Source organism: Chiloscyllium plagiosum, unplaced genomic scaffold (assembly GCF_037043375.1).
Source record: "Chiloscyllium plagiosum isolate Xiang-an unplaced genomic scaffold, Cpla_swu_hap1 HiC_scaffold_12, whole genome shotgun sequence".
NCBI lineage: Eukaryota > Metazoa > Chordata > Chondrichthyes > Orectolobiformes > Hemiscylliidae > Chiloscyllium > Chiloscyllium plagiosum.
In genome coordinates this window covers 41,376,368-41,398,072 of record NW_028270150.1, presented here as the reverse complement: position 1 = coordinate 41,398,072, position 21,705 = coordinate 41,376,368, and the positions used below count along the sequence as shown (strand labels likewise).

Sequence of the window (21,705 nt, the reverse complement as noted above, 5' to 3'; positions counted from 1 at the left end):
GTTCACTAATGCCCTTTTGGAAAGGAAACTGCAGTCCTTATCTGCTCTGGCCTACATGTGACTCCAGACCCACAACAACATGGCCGCATCATTAATGGCCCAGAGGACAGTTAACTGTCAACCACATAGCTTGGTCACATGTATGCTTCCATGATCTTCTCAGATTTTAACTGAATTCAAATTCCACCTGTTTTGGCAGGATTTGAACCTGTGTTTCCAGAACATTATCAGGGTCTCTGGATTAGTAGTCTATTGCTAATACCATTAGACCATTGCCTCCTGGGTCAAGGACACAATCATGAAAGGTCACTTGAGCATCGACACCTCAGACAAAAAGCATGCATACACATCACATGAAGCTTCATTAAAATCCAACAATTCAAGCTTTCTCACTACACATGGCTGTCTTTCATTCAGGACCTTTTTTTAAAATCATAATTCTTCCAAACCACTTTCTTCTTATTCAAAATACAGACAATCGCAGTTCCACAGGTTCACATTTCTACCTCCAACTACTGATATAGGCAAACTATTTGCATACCTATCGTAATGTCTTTTAATGCCTTTACACTTCTGAAAGAAAAGTTCTAACACAACAAGATGTCAAGATGGGTTAGATTGGGCTTGTACTCATTGCAGCTTAGAGGAATGGGAGGAGAGCTTATGGAAACATGTATGATTATTGGGGGCTTGACAGGATTGATGCAAAGAGATTGCTTCTTCTTGAGGGAATGCCTAGGGGACCAGAGAGCATAATCTCAGAATAAGAGATTGCTCATTTAAAACAGAGATAAGGAGGTATTTTGTTCTCTCAAAATGTAATTGATCTGTGAAATGCTTTACCATGCAGGGCTAATGAGGTTTGGTCATCAAATATATTCAAGGCTGAGGTAGGTAGATTTTCAATCAATAAGGGAATTAAAGGTTATGGGGAAAAATACAGAGTGGAATTGAGGATTATCAGATCAGCCATGATCTCATTGACTAGCAGAGCAAATTTAATGGGCAGCACAGCGGCACAATGGTTAGCACTGCTGCCTTATAGCGCCAAAGACGCTATGAAAGATGAAAAACCAAAGTTCAATTCCCGCCTCAGGCGACTGTCTGTGTGGAGTTTGCACATTTTCCCCGTGTCTGCTGGGGTTTCCTCCGGGTGCTCCGGTTTCCTCCCACAGTCCAAAAATGTGCAGGTTAGGTGAATTAGCCATGCTAAATTGCCCGTAGTGTTAGGTGAAGGAGTAAATGTAGGGGAATGGGTCTGGGTGGGTTGCGCTTCGGCGGGTCGGTGTGGACTTGTTGGGCTGAAGGGCCTGCTTCCACACTAAGTAATCTAATCTAATCAAACTCAATGGGCTGAATAGCCTACTTCTGCCTCTAAAATCTATGGTGTGTCATAAAGGGTGGCATACTTGAACTCTGTGACATTTGAGAAGCAGTCTGTTTAGCTTGGCAGGATTTGTGCAGAAAATGAGATTGGATATATCCAGCCAGTTAATAAGCATCTGCTCACATTTGCACATCAAGCACCAAGATTTTAATGCAATCATCAGTAAGGATCTAACACATCAAGGCTTTTCTCTGCAGCAACTGAATCACCATCACAGATCAGTGAACTAATAAAAAGCTAATGCAGCATCTTTTCCTGCCTCAGCCAGCACAACTCTGAAGACCTACAGCTGCTACTGTTAAAGGAAGTACCATCAAGGTATTCTACCCCAGCCTCCACCAAAGCAAAAACTTTCACCTCAGTGGGTAATGTTTGTGGAGTAGACACAGGGGTCACATGCTGGTCAATATAGCACTGACATGGGTTCACAGTTAGAGGTGGGAGAAGTGGCCAAGTTCTCTAACATTTGAAGGATTAATAGGAGAATAGTCCTCTTCTGACATATCTGGATTTTCTGACAGAGATGTAGAGGAAGTAGTGGAAGGTCTGGCAGAGTCATAGAGTCATACAGCATGAAAAGACTGTTAGGTCCAACTCATCTGTGCCAACCAGACATCCCAGGTGCCAAATAGTAGGAAGTGAAAGATGAAAAACCAAAGTTACTCTGCTGCATGACTGCAAAGCTTTTGTAAAATGCTTCCATGGAAAGAAATGCCGCTCAGTGTCCTACATTCCTGTCGTCTCATGCAATCCTCCGACAGTTTGCCATAATCTCGATGCTCACATGCACATCAAGTACAGCATTGCAAAGACTACCAATGCTCTCATACATATCTTGCATTAAACCCTCCAGGAAGTGAGAACGTACCCTAGAAGGTTGGGTTTATGAGTCAATCAGCACGGTGCAGCTCCTCCACATCTCTGAAATAACTAAAGGTCGGTGCAAACAAAGGTCGACGCATTACTTGCATGACCAAGATGTAAAACTATAAAACTCAATCCTGATGCTCTGGCCTTCAAACACAACAAAATTTACTGGTGCTAAGGGAACAAAGACTTATACAAGGCATGGCAAGCAGAACAACATAACATTTCCCATAAAATAAGTATTCTCTTGAAAGCAATAGGCACCATAATGGGCTATTACTTCTGTATATCTAGTTATTAGTTCTCAAATTTAGCCTCTATCAAGTTGTCTGGGCCTTTCAGCCACAGTTTGCCACTGCCCTGGCTTGCTCAGCATCCTCAGCACTGGTGTTCACTCCCTCAGCATCTCAGTCTGCTTCACATTCTTCCTCTCTGAGGAAACAGTCAGCTGCTCCACCTTCCTCTCCAAGTTCTTAACTTATTGGTGAACCTGGGTTTGCACTGCCCAAAAAAATCATTACTCTGGCTGGCAAGCGTTGTTGTGCCCCTCCTGAACAGAGCACACAACAGAGGCACATCTTCAGAAGTCCAATTTTCACTTCAATAGTGGTCCAAGTGAATGCATGTGCTGCATTGTGGTGCTGTTTGCCATCAGTTTAAGAGTTTTCGTAGAATCCTAAAATCCCTACAAGAATGGAATCAGGCTGTTCAGCCCATCGAATTCACACCAACCCTCCGAAAAACATCCAACCCAGACCCAACCCCCTACCTTATCCTGAAACCCTGCATTTCCTAGGGCTAGCCTACACATCCCTGGACGCTATGGGCAATTTAACATGGCCAATACACTTAACCTGCACATCTTTGGACTGTGGGAGGAAATTGGAGCACCCAAAGGAAACCCACACAGACATCGGGTTTGAATTTGAAAACTCCATATAGACAGTTGCCTGAGGATGGAATCAAATTTCAGTCTCTGGTGATGTGAGGCAGCAGTGCTAATGACTAAGCCACTGTATCATCCCGGTGTTTTACACTCGAGTCATTACTCATGTTTTCAAAGGTCACCCAGGACCCAGTCCTGGGGATGATGTGGGAGATGCAAATATTTGAAGAACTTGGGAAACATGCAGAATGTAGGTATATGGCAGGCTTCCTACATAGTGGTTGCATATAGAGGATATTGAAGTCACAATAGTTTCAAACAAATTTTAAGAGTACAAATGGAAAGAAGAAAACAAACCTGTGCTTGGCCTCTAGAACAAAGAGCCATAACAAAATAGTGTAATAGTAACAGATACTGCACTTCACTCAGCTGGTGTACCTAAGAACAAGAAACACAGAAAAACAGAATTAAGTCTCTAAAAGGACTGCTGTTCTATGAGCTTGCTCAAGAAACTAAATATTTATGTAGTACACTACCCAAGTGTTGGATACTCAACAGTTTTACAGCCAATAAAATATTTTCCAGGTATATTTACAGCTGTAATGGTGAAAACTCTGCAACCCATTTGTGCACAACAAGTTCCCATGCAATAATGGGATACTGACCAATTAATCTACGTGAGGGATAAATATTAGACTAGAAACATCCTCTGCTGTTCTTCTAATATTTCTAGGCAATCTTTACAATCCACCGCTGAACTTACCCAAGGTCTCAGTCATATCCAAGGGACAGCATTTCCGACAACATAGTACTCCCTTGGAACATGTCTATCGTATTAGCTTATATGCAAAAGATTCTGAATTGTGATATGAACCCACTGTCTTCTGGTTATGACGAAAGTGTGAAAAGACTGAGGTACAGCTATCACACTTCTCCTATTGTTAGTTTGATGGAAAGAAAGGTCACTTAAAAAGAACTAGTTTTCTCCAGTACTCCGTATCCTTGGCTAACTGCAGACTTGGTTGTTCTGCATTACCTTGCCCATGTAGCAAATATCTATGGAGGTGATATGCAAGCCTGGAAGCTATTTGATCAAAGTAGGTATTATCCTGCCTTTACACAAGGTTGACATACATTTTCAGCAAATGTGGCTGGATAATGATCAGTAGAAAGAATTTTAAACTTATTTTTCTTTACTCTTTGCTCCTAATTAAAATTAAAAATTCAATCTTCAGTTGAAGTATCCAACTTGCTGAGTATGAAATAAAGATGAACCCTGTTGTATTCCTGTTGTGCAGGGTTCTGGTATCCATAAGGTGCATTCACCAAATTCAGGAAATTTATTTTTCTTTTTGGCGAGGGGGTTGCTGTGTAAAGAAGCAAGGGAAAAGGGTGGGCTCTGAAACAACACACACAAGGGCTGAGATGCTGCTTGTGTTTATTAATATTCCTGTTGCAAAAATAACTGGAAGAAAGAATTTTATTAGGCTTTAAAGATTCTTACATATAAATACACACATTGCTTTAACATCATACATATGTAACCAACAATAATCACTGACAAACTTTCCAACTGACACAAACAGCCAATTACACAGAAACCAGAAACAAAATGGCCAACCTAGGATGTCAGGTGTCTGACCTCCAATCCCTCCTCCTCTGTCATTTACACAAGGGTAAGTGACAGAACCCACCTGCTCCTATAAATGCAATGAAGGACAATGTTGTCAGCTAACAGGCGGTAAAATTTTTAATATTCATGGAGGTACCTTGACTTTAACAATTATTGGGTTTTACATCAGCTGTCTGGAGGCAGAAATAATAGATTCAAGAAGGAAGAGTGTTAAAGATCAACAAATTGATTGTGCTACCTTTACAGTTCATCACTAATTGCTTTAGCTCAGGTTCTATGTTCGTGAATCATTTCAACGCTAAATTGGAAGATGAAATTTCCCTTTGCAGATTATTATTTTTGCCAACTGGAAACGGACAAGTAAAGATTAACAATGCAAGTATAAGCATGCTTCAATATTTGAAGTTCAACTAATGGATGGAAGGACAAAATCCGTTTTATAATATTAAAAGTGCAGCCTAATACAGTAGCAAAGTGAAAATATTTAAATTTTTCTCAAATCATCTATATGTTCAATCTTGATGCCTGTAACAGTTGTTCTGAGGTCTGTTTGTTTACTAAGGGGCTTTAATGACTCTCAGCTTTATTCTGACTGACTCATCAGTTCACCAGTGCTCGAGACTGTTTACAGAGCTGGTTTGAAGAGTTTTTTCGCAGAGGGTGTTTTATTGGCTACTCATCTAGCCAAAAAGTTCAAGTAGTGAGTAACTAGCAAGAGGATGAGGGAGAGGATTTAAAGCAAAGGTGATGAAGGGGTACTTAAAGCCATGAGACGGTTCAACTGTACATTAGATACCAAAACTAAGTCAAGACTTTTTGGAAATGGAAGCAGGCCTTTAGTGTGACCTGACCTTTAACCTGTCTCCATTTCTGCCTTCGGCCTGAAGCTTGGAAGGTCCCACCTTGCTGGCATTTTTTAGACACAAGAAAGTCCCACCTCCTGATCTCAAAAAATCTAGTCAGAAGTTCTAAAATTCTTAAGTTTTATTCCAGTTATGATTTTAACATGTAAACAGAAGGGTTTGGCATTTATTGTTATAGATCCTCCTCTACAGAATCTACACCAACCCTCTGAACAGCATCTCACCCATCACCAACCCTACCCTGATTCCTGTAAAGGGCTTATGCCTGAAACGTCAATTCTCCTGCTCCACGGATGCTGCCTGACCTGCTGTGCTTTTCCAGCACCACAATCTCGACTCTGATCTGCAGAATCTGCGGTCCTCATTTTCCCCTGCATTTCCCATGGCCAATCCACCTAACCTGCAAGAAGAGTCAGAGATATACAGCATGGAAAACAGACCTTGCAGTCAAACTCATCCATGCTGATCAGATATCCTAACCTAATCTTGTCCCATTTGCCAGCAATTGGACCATATCTAATCCCTTCCTATTCATATACCCATCCAGATGCCTTTTAAATGTTGCAATTGTACCAGCCTCCACCACTTCCTCTGGCAGCTCATTCCATACATGCCCAACCCTCTGCATGAAAACTTTGCTCCTTGGGTCCCCTTTATATCTTTCCCCCTCACCCTACATCTGATTAGATTACTTACAGTGTGGAAACGGGCCCTTCGGCCCAACAAGTACACACTGACCCACCGAACAGCAACCGACCCAGATCCATTCTCCTACATTTACCCCTTCACCTAACACTACAAGCAATTTAGCATGGCCAATTCACCTGGTCTGCACATTTTTGGACTGTGGGAGGAAACCAGAGCACCTGAAGGAAACCCACACAGACACGGGGAGAATGTGCAAACTCCACACAGGAATTGAACCTGGCTCTCTGGCGCTGTGAGGCAGCAGTGCTAACCACTGTACCACCGTGTCGCCTACATTTATTCCCTCTAGTTCTGGATTCTCCCACCCCAGGGAAAGGACTTTGTCGGTTTATCCTATCCATGCCCCTCATGGTTTTATAAACGTCTATAAAGGTCCCCTCTCAGCCTCCGACGTTCCAGAGAAAACAGGCACAGCCTACTCAACCTCTCCCTATAGCTCAAATTCTCCAACCCTGGCAACATCCTTGTAAACTTTTTCTGAATCATTTCAAGTTTCACAACATCTTCTGATAGGAAGGAGACCAGAATTGCACGCAATATTCCAACAGGGGTCTAACCAACGTCCTGTACAGCTGCAACATGATCTTCCAACTCCTATACTCAATGCTGTGACCAATAAAGGAAAACATACCAAATGCCTTTTTCACTATCCTATCTACCTGCAACTCTACTTACAAGGAACTATGAACTCGCACTCCAAGGTCTCTTTGTTCAGCAACACTTATACACCATTAGGTGTGGTAGTCCTGCTAAGGTTTTCTTTTCCAAAATGCAGCACCTCACATTTATCTAAATTAAATGCCATCTGCCACTCCTTGCTCATCTGATCAAGGTTCCATTGTACTCTGAGGTAACTTTCTTCACCCTCCACTACACCTCCAATTTTGGTGCCATCTGCAAATTTACTAACTATACCTCCTATGTTCACATCCAAATCATTTATATAAATGACAAAAAGTAGTGGACCCGGCACCGATCCTTGTTGCACTCCACTGGTCACAGGCCATCTTGGGACTATGGAAGGAAACTGGTGCACTCGGAGGAAACCCATGCAGATACAGGGACAATGTGCAAACTCCACACAGATAGTCGCCCAAGGGTGGAATCGAACCTGGGTCCTTGGTGCTGTGAGGCAGCAATTTATATGCCACAGTTCAAAAACAAAAATGTGCAAAGCAGTATATTTTGGGTATCAACAACCAAACTCTTTCACATTAATTTCTTATATACATCTCATTTTCGGTTTGCTGTGCAGGGCCATACAACATAAAATCCCAGCAATGTTTTTCTACTAGATTACTCACCAGATCATTAATCAGGGCAGTTGTGAGAAACATTTGGAATTGCTTAATCTTTTCATCTGTACTCATTGATTGGAGGAAACCAAGCTTCTCAATTATGTCTAATGAATTATTTCTGGATGATTCTTCAACATAGTCATTCTTCACCTAACAGGATGCATTATATCAGAATGAGTAAGTAGCACTTTCCTTTTGTTTTAAAGAATTAGGTTTAAACATTTTGACTACTAAAATAAGTTTTTCAATTTGATATGTATCATATGAATTAAAGTGGATTGCATATCAAATAATAGGACAGCATAAACAGTCTATAAACTACAAAACTGTGGGCTCTAGTGCCACGGCAGTTTGGAATTAAATAACACTTTTAAGTTAGCAATACATTTCCACTGCACATCAGAGGAACAGAATCAGAAAAAAAAAAGACACTAAAAAGTAGTAAATAATATTGGGGCGATCTGAAAGTAAGGTCAAAACAATGTATTTTTGGGAAGGTCTTTGAAGAAGAGGGAAATGACTAGGTAGAGATGAAATTCCACAAAGCACAGTCTCAAACGATGAAGGTCCAAGAATCAACTGTGGAAAAGTGGACATGCACAAAGAGTTGGAGGGATGAAAATTCTTGGGAAGGCTATAGACCTGAAGAAGGTTTCTGAGGTAGGACACATGATGCCATGAAGAAATGTAAATACACAGATGAGAATTTTAAAATGCATGCACAGGTGGACCAATTAGAAGTGATATTTGGACAGGATTGGATAAGTTAAAGCTGCGGGGGGTTGGGGGTGAGAGATTGGGTACAGAAGGCTACCCAATACAGAATTGAATTACTCAGGTCTAGAGGTGACAGAAGCTTAGTTGAGGTTTTGATACTAGACAACCTTCAGAGAAAGGTGATATGATGTAGCAACTAATAACAACTTTTGTAATAGAGAGGATGAATGGTCATCAACTCAGCAAATACAACAGGACTCTGAAAAAAAGATAAACCTTGGTGCATAGTTCCTTGAAAGTGGAGTTGCAGGTAGATAGGGTGGTGAAGGTGGCATTGGCATGTGTGCCTTCATTAGTCAGAGCATGGAGTACAGGAGTTGGGACGTCACATTGCGGCTGCATAGGACACTGGTGAGGCAACTTTTAGAATTTCTGCATACAAGTCTGGTCGCCCTTCTATAAGAAGGATGTTGTTAAACTTGAAAGAGTGCAGAAAGGATTTACAAGCTTGTTGCTGAGAATGGAGGTTTGAGCTATAGGCAGAGGCTGAATAGGCTGAGGCTTTTTCCCCTGGAGCATTGGAGGCTAAAGGGTGACCTTAGAGGTTTATAAAGTCATGGGTAGGGTCGATAGCCAAGTTCTTTTACCTAAGGTGGGGATCCAAAACTAGAAGGCATAGGTTTAAAGGTGAGAGGAGAAGAATTTTAAAAAGACCAGAGGGGTAACTTTTTCCACACAGAACTATGCACCAAGGTTTATCTTTTTGTATGGAATGAGCTGCCAGAGGAAGTGACGGAAGTGGGTACAATTACAACATTTAAAAGGTACCTGGATGGTAATGAATAGGAAGGGTTCAGAGGGATATGGGTCAAACGCTGGCAAATGGAACTAGGCCAGCTTTGGAGGGATATGAGCCGAACACAGATAGATGGGACCAGTTTAGTTTAGGAACACAGTCAGCATGTTCTAAAGATTGGGCTGAAAAGTCTGTTTCTATGCTGTATGACCTTACGACTTCAGAAATTGTAATTTCTTTTTATAGATGTTGTCGGATCTGCTGTGCAATTTTCCAAGTTATTTCATGTATACACTCTGAAAATGAAAAATATGACCTACCTCTGAACGAGTCATTTGTTCTTCAGCCTCTGGACCCATCTTAACAGAGTCTTCTTTTTGACCTGTAACAGATTTTTTTTTTAAATGTAGAGAAATAGCTCAATGAAAATCTATTTCAGTTATGCTAGTACAAAATTTATACAAATTATGCGCGTGGGGGAATTTCTACAGTAAGACACCCTAATTTCCCCCAAACTTTTACTCCTCCAGATAAAACTTTGCTTTGGCACATATCCTGTTAAGTCTTTATTAATTCCCAAAATAAGCATACGTGTTTGAATTTTTATATTTGAAACGTCAAATTTATACAATTAATTGTCAACTGGTTCAGAGGTAAATCAAACACCCTGCAAGAAGGTTTAGGATTTCCTCAGCATTTTCTTCTTTCTTCTGAAGGGAATATTTGGTGCCTGAAGTACCACTACCCTTGAGTAGCACAGTCACATGGCTATTTTTCTTATGTGAGACTATGTCATGTCTTGCTATCACAATTTTAGTCTAACTCAATGTCCACATAAACGCCATTTCTAATTTATATGTCACAGAACATATGCAAACTCTGCCTTGATGGAAGCTAAATTTAGCTGATTCCAATTAAATCATTTAGTTACAGGCCTATAATACAAATTTAAATTGTAAAAAAGAAACAAATTAACTCCATGGAAAGAAATGATGTTTACATTAAACAAAATTCTAAATTTGCTATCACAATCTGTTGATTCAGTTAAATGAAGTAGGCGGAAAAAGTAACATGCTGAATTGGTACATGCAAATGTACATCGCTAGAGACTCTACATCCATCATCCATTTGACACTGTAAGCAGCATGAAAATCACTAAAATAATCAAAAATAATTGGAAATTTTCACAAAATGTTGCTATAATTTAGATGAATCTGGCTCCAATATTATTATCGAGTACCATGACTGATAACGGAGTGAATAGTATAACTGCAAATGAATGAATTATCAACATTCTCCAGAATGTACTATCTTTTATTGCCTACACTTTATATTTTAATTCATAAATCAACAAGTATGAGTTTAGTGCAGTAATAGATCTGAAAAATGTCTACTTAATGTCAAATAAAATGTGGGCCACTGGATACAAGCATTCTGAATATCTGGTTTTAACCAAGGTGAAGCCATTTTCGGAAACAGAAGAACAAATTATAAATCCACAGCTATAGCTGAAAACTGTGCAATCTGAATATATTCTGAAATTATCCTAATGTTTTGCAAAGTAGGAATTCTAGTTTAGTTTTATTCATTGATAGACCTACATAATATCCTTTGCTATTTATGCACTTAGAAACCCAGGACCCTCTGCATCTCAGAGCTATGCAATTTCTTACTGTTTAGATCATATACTGTTTAGACTCACCATTTTCCAGATCTTTGTCAACTCAGTTACCTATGTTTCTTTGTAGCTTCCTTATAAGTCGATTCTATTATAACGCGTGTTTCTTCAAATTAGTTTTTACGAATTTGAAGAATTTATAGAATGTCAAAGAGCCTTATCTATATTGGCTATAACGCGATTCTGGCCGCATTAGTTTAAATAGAGCAATTATTGCATGATTTTCTTATAATGCAAGATCGCACGAGAACAGAACTATTGCATTATATCTGAATTGACTGCATCTTTTTCATGACTTACTTTCTTAGCTCTCTCTGTGTCAGCAGAAAATTTGGCAACCATGCGTTTTGCCCCTTCAAACTTGTTATTTAAGTGACTGTTAAAGTCCCAGCACCGACTCTGTGATGCATAACTTATTTCACCTTTCCAAGTACTAACTGACTCATTTATGTCTACTTTCTGTTCCTGTCAGCCAGCCAACTTTCTATCATGTTCTAGATCAGAGTGGTGCAGGAAAGGAACAGCAGTTCAGGCAGCATCCGAGGAGCAGGTAAATTGACGTTTCAGGCAAAAGTCCTGATGAAGGACTTTTGCATGAAATGTCGATTATCCTGCTCCTTGGATGCTGACTGAACTGCTGTGCTTTTCCAGCACCACTCTAATCTAGAATCTGGTTTCCAGTATGTGCAGTCCTTGTTTTTACCTAACTTTCTATCATGCCAGTATGTTATCCCTTACAAGACAAACTTATTTTCCTCAACAACGTTGTAAGCGACTTTCTGAAATGTAACAACAGTACATTCAACAGTTTCCTTTTATCGACAGGGATATTTCTTTAGAGAACGCCAATAAACATGATGCCCCTTTCACAAAGTGATGTTACCACTGCTTGATTATCTTAAAGCTTTCTAAATGCCAGGCTATAACATCTTTAATCAAAGCTTCCCTATAACAGATGTTAAACGAAGTGATCTGTCGGTAATTTGCTCATCACTAACAGGAGTGCACAGTGGAAAGTGTTTCTTCAGTGAAATAAGCCTTTGATCAGTCTGCATCGCATCTTGAAATCAGTTCATATAGTTCCTTCTATGTTGAAGAACAAGAGCAGAAACAACACCACACCACACCAAAAGAACCACCAGTAGCAGTGTAAATAGCAATAACTGTCTTCTCAGCTGCATCCATCTCCAGAAGTTAAATGGAATCGACATCACAATCCAGCTGAAGGAGGTGAAACCAGCAATATGGTGCAAAACTGGCAGTTCTTTCTATATATCTGAGCAGCAGTGTTTTAGAAGGCTCAGGCTCTCATTGCAGATTGCTAATAACATCTGCAGTCTCCTGGAACAAAACCATCTTCTCAGTGGGCATGTAACACGTGCTGAAATCCTTTGCTGTGTAATTGTGTAAGCAAACAATATGAATGGAAAAAAATCCGAATATTGTAACATTCCAGGAACAGTGTGTCCCAATAGTTGCTACATTTAATCCTGCCTAGCAATAAAGGCAGGATTTGTCGTCAGGTTTGCAACTGGTCACGCTAAACAGTTTAAAGAGTCACTGAAGAACAGTTCAATGGTTAGAGGCCAATGAGTTATAATTGGAGAGAGGGTGAGAAAGGAAGAATGAGAGCGAGAGCTCAAATGAATAAGTTACATGCAGGAAGATGTCCCAAGTTCTGCATGATAGCTTTGTGTAGTTACGACTTACGAAAGGGCTAAGATCAAGTCGCTAAGAATTGGAACTGGGTCTCAGAAATATTGGGTGGGCATGGTGGTTGAAGAAGCCTGCGAGACATTTATACTTCCATCCAGCAAATCAGTTTACAAAGCACACAAGTAGTACTTATTTGGTCCAGATATAGAGTTTGGAGAACTGCAGCTGTGCCAGTTTAATGAAGCTAGCTGTTTTGTACAAGCTAAAGTTATGCCTGTGAGCAGGTGCTGGAGTACAATTTCTACAATTTAGAGAAGCGTAGTTCCTATTGGGAGTTCTGAAAGACCAGGCCACAAGCAGTCTTTGAGGCAGTGTATGACACAGCATCTTTTGAGAGAATTCCAAAGATAAGTTTTAGAAGAATTAGAATCCCTTGTAAAGATCTGATACTCATGGTGTTTTCAAAACATGCATCAGGAGAGGCTTCTGAGAAACCTGTGGGATCAGTCCAGATCTTATTTACTATTTGATTTGCTCTGTAGGGTTCTCAATCTCATATTTACTGCAGATTAATTCTGGACATTATTCAGAGTCATACAGCATGAAAACAGACCCTTCGGTCAAATCAGTCCATGCTGAACATAATCCCAAACTAAACTAGTCCCACCTGCCTGCTTCTGGCCCATATCCCTTCAGACCTTTCCTATTCATGTACTTATCCAAATATCTTTTAATTGCTGTAATTATAACCATATCCACCATTTCCTCAGGAAGTTCATTCCACACAAGAAACATCTACTGTGTAAAACATTTACTTCAATTTCTTTTTAAGTTGTAGATATATTGTAGATTGAAGTTCTAACTTTATATGGTAAAATTTATTGTTTGTTCAATACCTTGAAATCTTGTGGCATTATCCTCGTAGTAAGTATATGGAATTTCACACTTCGCATTTTTAAAACGTTAGTGGTTTCTAGCCAGATAACAAATATCTGGTCTGAGCTGCAGACGTACAGTTCTCAGTGGCTACCAAGGTTCTTGTCAGTGGAAGGCTTCCACTCCCTCCCCAAAAATATTTGACATACAGCATGTGTGATTTTGTCCACTGTTGAATTTGAAGGTTTGTAATGACTTGTGTGGAGGGCACAGAATGGCACAAATTGATGCAGGAAGGCTAGTGCTGGGAGATAAGGAAATAGCTGACGAACTTAATAAATACTTTATATCAGTCTTCACAGTGGAAGACATGAGTAATATTCCACCAATTAAGGAGAATCAAGGGGCAGAGTTGAGTATGGTAGCCATTACAAAAGAGAAAGTACTAGAAAAGCTAAAAGGTCTAAAAATTGATAAATCTCCTGGCCCCGATGGGCTGCGTCCTCGAGTTCTGAGGGAGGTGGCTGAAGAAATAGCGGAGACGTTGGTCGTAATCTTTCAAAAATCACTGGAGTCAGAGAAAGTCCCAGATGATTGGAAAATTGCTGTTGTAACCCACTTGTTCAAGAAAGGATCAAGACAAAAGATGGAAAATTATAGGCCGATTAGCCTAACCTCGGTTGCAGGTAAAATTCTAGAATCCATCATTAAGGATGAGATTTCAAAATTCTTGGAAGTACATGGTCGTATTAAAACAAGTCAGCATGGATTTAGTAAGGGGAGGCCGTGCCTGACAAATCTGTTAGAATTCTTTGAAGAGGTAACAAATAGGTTAGACCAGGGAAACCCTTTGGACATTACCTACCTAGATTTCCAAAAGGCCTTTGATAAGGTGCCTCACGGGAGGCTGCTGAATAAGATGAGGGCCCATGGTGTTCGAGATGAGCTACTGGCATGGATTGAGGATTGGCTGTCTGACGGAAGGCAGGGAGTTGGGATAAAAAAGGTTCTGTTTCAGAATGGCAGCCAGTGACAATTGGTGTCCCGCAGGGTTCAGTGTTGGGCCACAGCTGTTCACTTTATATATTAGTGATCTGGATGAAGAGACTGTGGGCATTCAGCGAAGTTCGCCGATGATACGAAGTTAGGCAGACAGGCATATAGTTCTGAGAGGGTTGGGAGGCTGCAGAAAGATTTAGACAGTTTAGGAGAGTGGTCCAAGAAATGGCTGATGAAATTCAGCGTGAGCAAATGCGAGGTCTTGCATTTCAGAAAAAAAGAATACAGACATGGACTATTTTCTAAACATTGAGAAAATTCCTAAAGCCAAAGTACAAAGGGATCTGGGAGTGCTAGTCCAGAATTCTCTACAGGTTGACTTGCAGTTTGAGTCCATAGTTAAGAACGCAAATGTAATGTTGTCATTTATCTCAAGAGTTTGGTATGTAAAAGTAGCAATATGCTACTGAGACTTCATAAAACTCTGGTTAGGCCCATTTAGAACGCGGTATCCAATTTTGGGCCCCACACCTCAGGAAGGACATACTGACACTGCAGTGTGCCCAGCGAAGATTCACATGGATGATCCCTCGAATGGTAGGCCTAATAATGATGAACGGCTGAGGATCCTAGGATTGTATTCATTCGAGTTTAGAAGATTGAAGGGTGATCTAATAGAAACTTACAAGATAATGCATGGCTTAGAAAGGGTGGATGCTGGAAATTTGTTTCCATCAAGTGGGGATACTAGGGCTCATGAACACAGTCTTAGAATTAGAGGGGGTCAATTTAAAACAGAAATTAGGAGACATTTCTTCAGCCAGAGAGTGGCGAACCTGTGGAACTCATTGCCTTGGAGCACATTGGAGGCTGGGATGTTAAATGTCTTCAAGGCAGAGATTGATAAATTCTTAATCACGCAAGGAATTAAGGGATATGGGGAGTGTGTGGTAAGTGGCAATGAAATGCCCACCAGCCATGATTGAATGGCGTCGTGGTCCCGATGGGCCAAATGGCCTTACTCCCACTCCTATGTCTTATGGTCTAATTTGGAAAACCACTCTGAGAAATGGGTGCAGGAGAATAATAAACTTAGATGAGCATGATTGTCAGCTGCTCAAATAGAGATGTGAGCTAGAAAGACAGGGACCATTCCAGTTGGAACTAAATCTACAAAATTTTGATCATGCTGTGTGCGCCAATGCTGTGTCTTTAAGGAGGTGTGTTTTATTCTGGTTTCTTTTCAGGAGAGACGGGGGGCAGGTGCAGAGCAGTCTGTAAGAAAGTAAACTGCCTGTGAGACATTGGGTTTTTTTAAAAAAAAGTTGGAACAATTGAAGCAGCCTGAATGGGTGTGGTCAAGCTCCCACAAAACCAGGGATTTTAGGTTCAGCTTTTAGTTGCTGTTGGGATCTTGAAGAAGTGAAAAGTATTCTTTCTCTCTTAAAGTTACAGCCAAAAGCTGGGAGTTCTCTGTCTGCTATGTGAGTTACATGTGAGACATTCTGTTTTCAGAATTAGCCTTTTTTCCAAGGTTGTGTTTATGGGATGTTACTATATTGGAACAGTTAACTAGTAACAGTTACTATATCTATTATTCTGTTAAGTTTTCCAACAGAGTTTAGTCAGTTATTCCAATTCTTTCTTTCTTTCATTGTATTTTAAATGCAGTGGATGACTAAAGTGTATTTTGCTTTAAATTTGGTAGTTTGACCTATCAACTTGCACCTGGAATATAATGCCTTGCATTTACCTTTAAAATAAGAAAAAGTCAGAGTCTAGAGAGTATCTTCTGAATATTTTGAGGCGGTTTGGTCTGGTCCATAACATGTGTAACTGTATTAAACTATTACAACATTTATTTTACAAGTATATTTGCAAAGAGTCAATTTTAATAATATGGGTGAATTAAAATTTTGCACCATCTACCTATGCAACTAGCGTATCCTTAAATATGCTGTAGACACACATCTAAGATAAAAGCCATCTAGAATTATCAAATCTGTTTATACACAAGACAAGGTTGGATTCCGTTTCATGGCTGCTACTGCAATGTTCCAGCAATCTGATTGGGATAACAGATTTGGAAAAATAAGAAAATGTAATATTGAAGTGCTCAGTATGCAAACCAGCCAACTAGCAGATGCCAGGCTGAGGTTGTATAAATATACAGTAAACTTTATAGTAGGTCCAAGCTATACTTCCATGTTATTGCCATAAGCACCAATCCACAGCATTCTGTATTAAGCCATTCACTCATCCCAACTTCAACAGTGTCCAAGCAATCCTATTTGACTCAGAACTGAAATTAAAATCCAATACCAAATTACTCTCAAAATCAAAATGTCCATTTCAGCTTCTCTGGTCAATCAGATGCCTAGTGTGACCACTTCAACTTCTACAGAATCTTCTGAAACCTATTCTTTAGTAAAGGCTGCCTACTACCACAAACCCCCTCCGCACTGTTCCATTTTTGTAATTTCCTACTGGCCCCTTTTCCCAAGAGATGGATTTCAAAATTACTACTGTCAAACAATGAGCCATTAAATAGTTTTTGAAAATTCAAACAAACAAACAGTCTTATACATAAAAACAAACTCCTCCAACTGTCAGTTATTACAGCCACCACATCCTTCCCGATCACCATCAGTTGTAGTCAAATACACGCTTCACTCTGCTCACAACTTTGCACAGACCATTTCCGGGTTTTTGCACTGCTAATTAAGATAATTAGAGGTCCATCTTAAGTGTGCAGCCATGTAAAGTGAGAACTGGGAAAGCAGCACCAGAGGCAAAATCTAGCTGTGGTGATGGGGTCCTGCCTACCAGTTGGAAAGCTGCTGTGAAAAAAAAGATGCATCTTTTCCACCAGAACCATGATGTAATTACAAAGTAAGCAGGCTCATACCTCAACAGCACCAGGTCTCACATCAGACTATAAATCCAAAAAGGAGAATTCCTGCCCTCAAGATCAGCCAGCCAATCACAGGTTGGCAGCTCTTCATAACTAGCAGTGTCATAGGAGTGGTGACCTCTTGACAACAGTACCATGAGTGCTTTCACCAGTGATTGTTGCTGGATTGTCATTGCTGAAGGGGATGATTGGAAGCAATGGCGGCAGAAGGGAGTCACTAGATTAACGTCCTCTGATGCTGAGCCCTTTGTGAACCCACAGTCAGGTCAGGTCACTAGAAATCCCAAGATGGCTACGCAGCTTTCTGGAGCCACCAGAAATGCGGATCTGTGTAAGTTTTGTTTAATTACTGAGTCACCCAGAACTAACTGGTTTTAAGTTGCTCATTAACAACACATTTACTGTGGCAGACTGTTCCTGCTACTCACTAAAAGTGAGATAGGTTTTCCAGCCGCTGAGGGTCAGATCAGCAGATTCCCACTTGATTCTCTGGATTCACATGCCAGCAGCCTCACTTTCAGAAGGCTCCACTAAATTCTGCTTGTTGTCTCTTCAATCAACAAACTGAAGAATCTATCCTAAGACATGCAAAGTTTAAGCAGAATGCTGGTAGTATGGTGGTAATTTCACAGGGCTAGCACTAGATTGACGTTCTGGAGAACACGACATTCAAATTCCACAATGGCAAGTGGGGAAATTTGAATTCAATAAAAGTACAGAACTAAAAAGCTAGTCTAATGGTGACCATACAACCATTGTTAACTGCTGTAAATATCCATCTGGTTCACTAAGGTACTTGAGAGGATGAAATCTGCTCCCATTACCTAGCCTGTCCTACATGTACCACACCATTATATATGAAAAAAAATGACTACTTAGTCCACACTGGAGCGTGTAGTTTACATCGGCTTCATTGAACTTTTCATGTTATTCTCTTAACGTTTCTTTATAAATTAATCTAGTCGGTTAGGCAATAAATGTGGAAAGAACTAGGAAGATAATGTTTCAGGCTGATTAGTTTTTATTGGAACTTCTTTCTGACTCATCAAGCTGAAACATTAAACTTTTTTTCAGCAAAGATGCTACTTTACCCAAGAACTCAGTCTTTTTACATTAGTTCCTCAGCATCTAAAGTATTTTACTTTTGTTCACCTATTTTTTCCCACACCTTTAAATTAAGAAGGAAGAAATAGTGTGATCATATGAAGACTACAGTACAAAATTAACTTCTACTGAACTGAATCAAGTGTCACTATCTATTCACCAATAATAGAAATGTAGACTTTCCCAGGGTGTGAAACTTATTCTCGGTTAGTAGAAACTAGTAACCCTGAGAATTGATACATTACAGAACTCGGGTAAAGTAGGCGAAGAAACTAATAAATGATATTTATTGTAACAGAAATTGAGTGCATGGGCAATGAATGAAATAAAGAACATCAAATGCTGTAGATCTGAAACAAACAAAACCAGAAATTGCTGAAGAAGCTTAGCAGGTCTGGTAGCTGGTGGAGAAAACAGAGTTAACAATTTGAGTCAAGCGACCGGTCTTCAGAATTAGTTTGCTCTCCACAGATCCTGTCAGACCTGCTGAGCTTCTTCAGCAATTTCTGATTTTTGTTCTTACTAAAGGAAGTGGCCCTGAAAGTATCAGTTACATTGGTGACCATCTTCCAAAATTCTGGCGCAGTTCCTACAGATTGAAAGGTGGCAAATGTAACCCCACTATTTAAAAAAAAGGGACAGAGATAAGGAACAGAAAATTACAAATCAGTTAGGTCCACATCAGTAGTAGGGAAAATGTTACAGACTATTATAGAAGATGTGATAAAATAATACTTGGAAAGCATTATCAGGATTAAACAAAGTCAACATGGGTTTATGAAAAGGAAATCATGCTTAACCAATCTACTGGAGTTTTGAGGATGCAATTACTACAATAGATAAGGGAGATCCAGTGGATGTGGTGTGTTTGGATTTCAGAATGCTTTTAATAAGGCTTCACATAGAGGCTAATGGGAAAAATTAAAGCACACAGGATTGGGGATAATATTCTGGCATGAATTGAGAATTAGTTAACATACCAGAAACAGAGTGTGAACGGGTGTCTTTTTCCAGGCTGCATGTGGTGATTATAGGGATCAGTGCTTGGGGCCCAGCTGTTCACACACATACAAATGACTTGGATGAAGGAATCAAATGTAATATTTCCAACTTTTCTGATGACACCAAACAATGGGATTGGAGGTCTGGGGGGATGCAAGGGACCTTCAAGGAGGTCTAGATAAGTGGCACAGTGGTTAACACTACTGCCTCACAGTACCAGAGACCGGGGTTCAATTCCCGCCTCAGGCAACTGTCTGTGTGGAGTTTGCACATTCTCCCAGTGTCTGCATGGGTTTCCTCCCACAGTCCAAAAATGTGCAGCTTAGGTGAATTGGCCATGCTAAATTGCCCGTAGTGTTAGGTGAAGGGAAAAATGTAGGGAGTGGGTATGGGTGGGTTGCTCTTCGGAAGGTCGGTGTGGACTTGTTGGGCTGAAGGGCCTGTTTCCAAACTGTAAGTAATCTAAACAAAAATTAAGTTGAGTGATTGATCAAATGCACTGCAGATGCAGTATCATGTGGATAAAAGTTACATGTAAAACAGAAGACAAAAGTATTACTTAAATGGTGATATATTGGGAAATGTGAATGTACAAAGGAATCTGAGTATCCTTGTACACCAGTCACTGAAAGTTAACATGCAGGTAAGTTAACCAAATGCTACAAGGTAGGTTAGCTTTCATTGCAAGAGACTGGAGTTCAGAAATAAGAATGTTATCCAATTGGTGAGACTGCACCTGGAGAATTGTGTGCAGTTTTGGGGGAGGATATCTATGAGAGGATATACTTGGCTTCCAGGAGGTACAGAAATTCACAAAGCTGATATAGTGACAGTTTGATTGTTGTATTATGAGAATTGGTCTCAACTGGATCTAGAACTTAGAAGAATGATTGAAATGAATTTTAAAAATATCTAGCAGTGTCTGACAGACTAGATGCAGGTAAGATATTTCCCTTGGTTGGAGCGTCAGTCTCAGGATATGAAGTAGGTCATTTAATTTTAATCTGTGGATTTGTCTATCCAGAAAGTAGAGGGGATTAGGTCACTGAGCATATACAAAAATGTGTTTTCCCCAAATATTAAAAGATTCAAATGGAATCGTGAGAAAGCGAGAATGTGTTAAAAGACAGGATCAGCCCTGATCAGAACGAAGGGCTCAAAAGGGCCTAGTTCCTATGTGTTCAGTCGAGAAGTACTTCACTGAAGAAGTTAAAAATCACACAACACCAGGTTATAGTCCAACAGGTTTAATTGGAAGCACACTAGCTTTCGGAGCGACGCTCCTTCATCAGGTGATTGCCACCGAATCATGTTCACTGAAGAAATTATTGTTCATTTACATAATAATGTCAATCATAAGCAAAAGAACCAAGGGCAGCACAGCCAAGTACAGTATGAGTTTGATCAATTTTACCCAGGCCTCAGTACAAAAGTCCGGGGAAAAAATCCAAAATTTTTACCCGATTGACTCACCGCGGACAGGAAGTATTGCGGAGTACGTTTCAGCGCAGTTTGACACAATTCTCCAATCACCTCGTTTAGTTTTGTAAAAAAAAATCAAGAGGAGAAGCTGTTGGGTTTGAACGGAAGGCCCCGAGGAGCAGTAAAAAGGGGACAATTAATTAATTAATACTTCAAAAAGAACAGCTCACGGCGGGGTCATCGGCCTGGGAGTGACACAGTAACAGACAGAGAAAAAAAACAAGCAACCGTTGGTAATTTTCCGGGAATACCCGTGGGACTGACTCATCACCGGAATCAGACATTATTAATCACACCGCACCATCATTCACCACCCCCCACCCCCCCTAAAACAAAATAATAACTCCTCACACAAACACCTTGGTAAACCTACCTTGAGCAGCCATTTGAGTTGCGTATAAAGCTCCTCGGACGCCCCCCTTTCTTTTGAAAGAATATTATTTTGTTTGTTATCTCGCGATGATGTTGAGAAAGCCCCCTCCCTCGCGCTCGCGCTCGCGCTGGTTGACGTGTCAGCGGCTCTCCTGCCTTTTCAGTTTCGACGGTTATTTCCGCACAGGCGTGGTCATCAATTTCCTGAGTGAGGGAGATTTGTACACCCTCATCAATACCATCTAACTTCTCACACAACCTGCCACTCGCGAATGTGAGCGTTTGTTTTTGACAGAGTGCGTCAAGAGGAACGGGATTTAGGAATATCTAGCCGGGGGGTTCAGCTTCTATGCTGTGTTTTCCATGACACTGAGAAGGGCTCAATGCAAACTACCTTGCTCTTTTTTTTGAAAAACAAGGTTGTGGGTGTCGATTAAGGTGTGAAAGGCAGGGAATGAGTCGTCTCC

The 21,705-nt window shown here is 40.4% G+C and overlaps 1 protein-coding gene across 1 annotated transcript in view; it reads right to left on the bottom strand.

Moving 5' to 3' along the window:
• Nucleotides 1–21,365, bottom strand: part of LOC122555254 (E3 ubiquitin-protein ligase DZIP3-like) — a 115,948-nt gene extending 94,583 nt beyond the window's left edge. Inside the window, exons 1-4 of the mRNA XM_043701054.2 lie at nucleotides 21,240–21,365; nucleotides 9,476–9,537; nucleotides 7,649–7,792; nucleotides 3,498–3,578 (exon numbers count right to left, since the gene is read on the bottom strand). Of these exons, the coding sequence (XP_043556989.2) occupies nucleotides 3,498–3,578; nucleotides 7,649–7,792; nucleotides 9,476–9,537; nucleotides 21,240–21,252 (300 nt within the window). The 5' untranslated portion in view covers nucleotides 21,253–21,365. The remainder of the gene's footprint in view (nucleotides 1–3,497; nucleotides 3,579–7,648; nucleotides 7,793–9,475; nucleotides 9,538–21,239) is intronic.
• Between the last annotated feature and the right edge of the window lie 340 nt (nucleotides 21,366–21,705).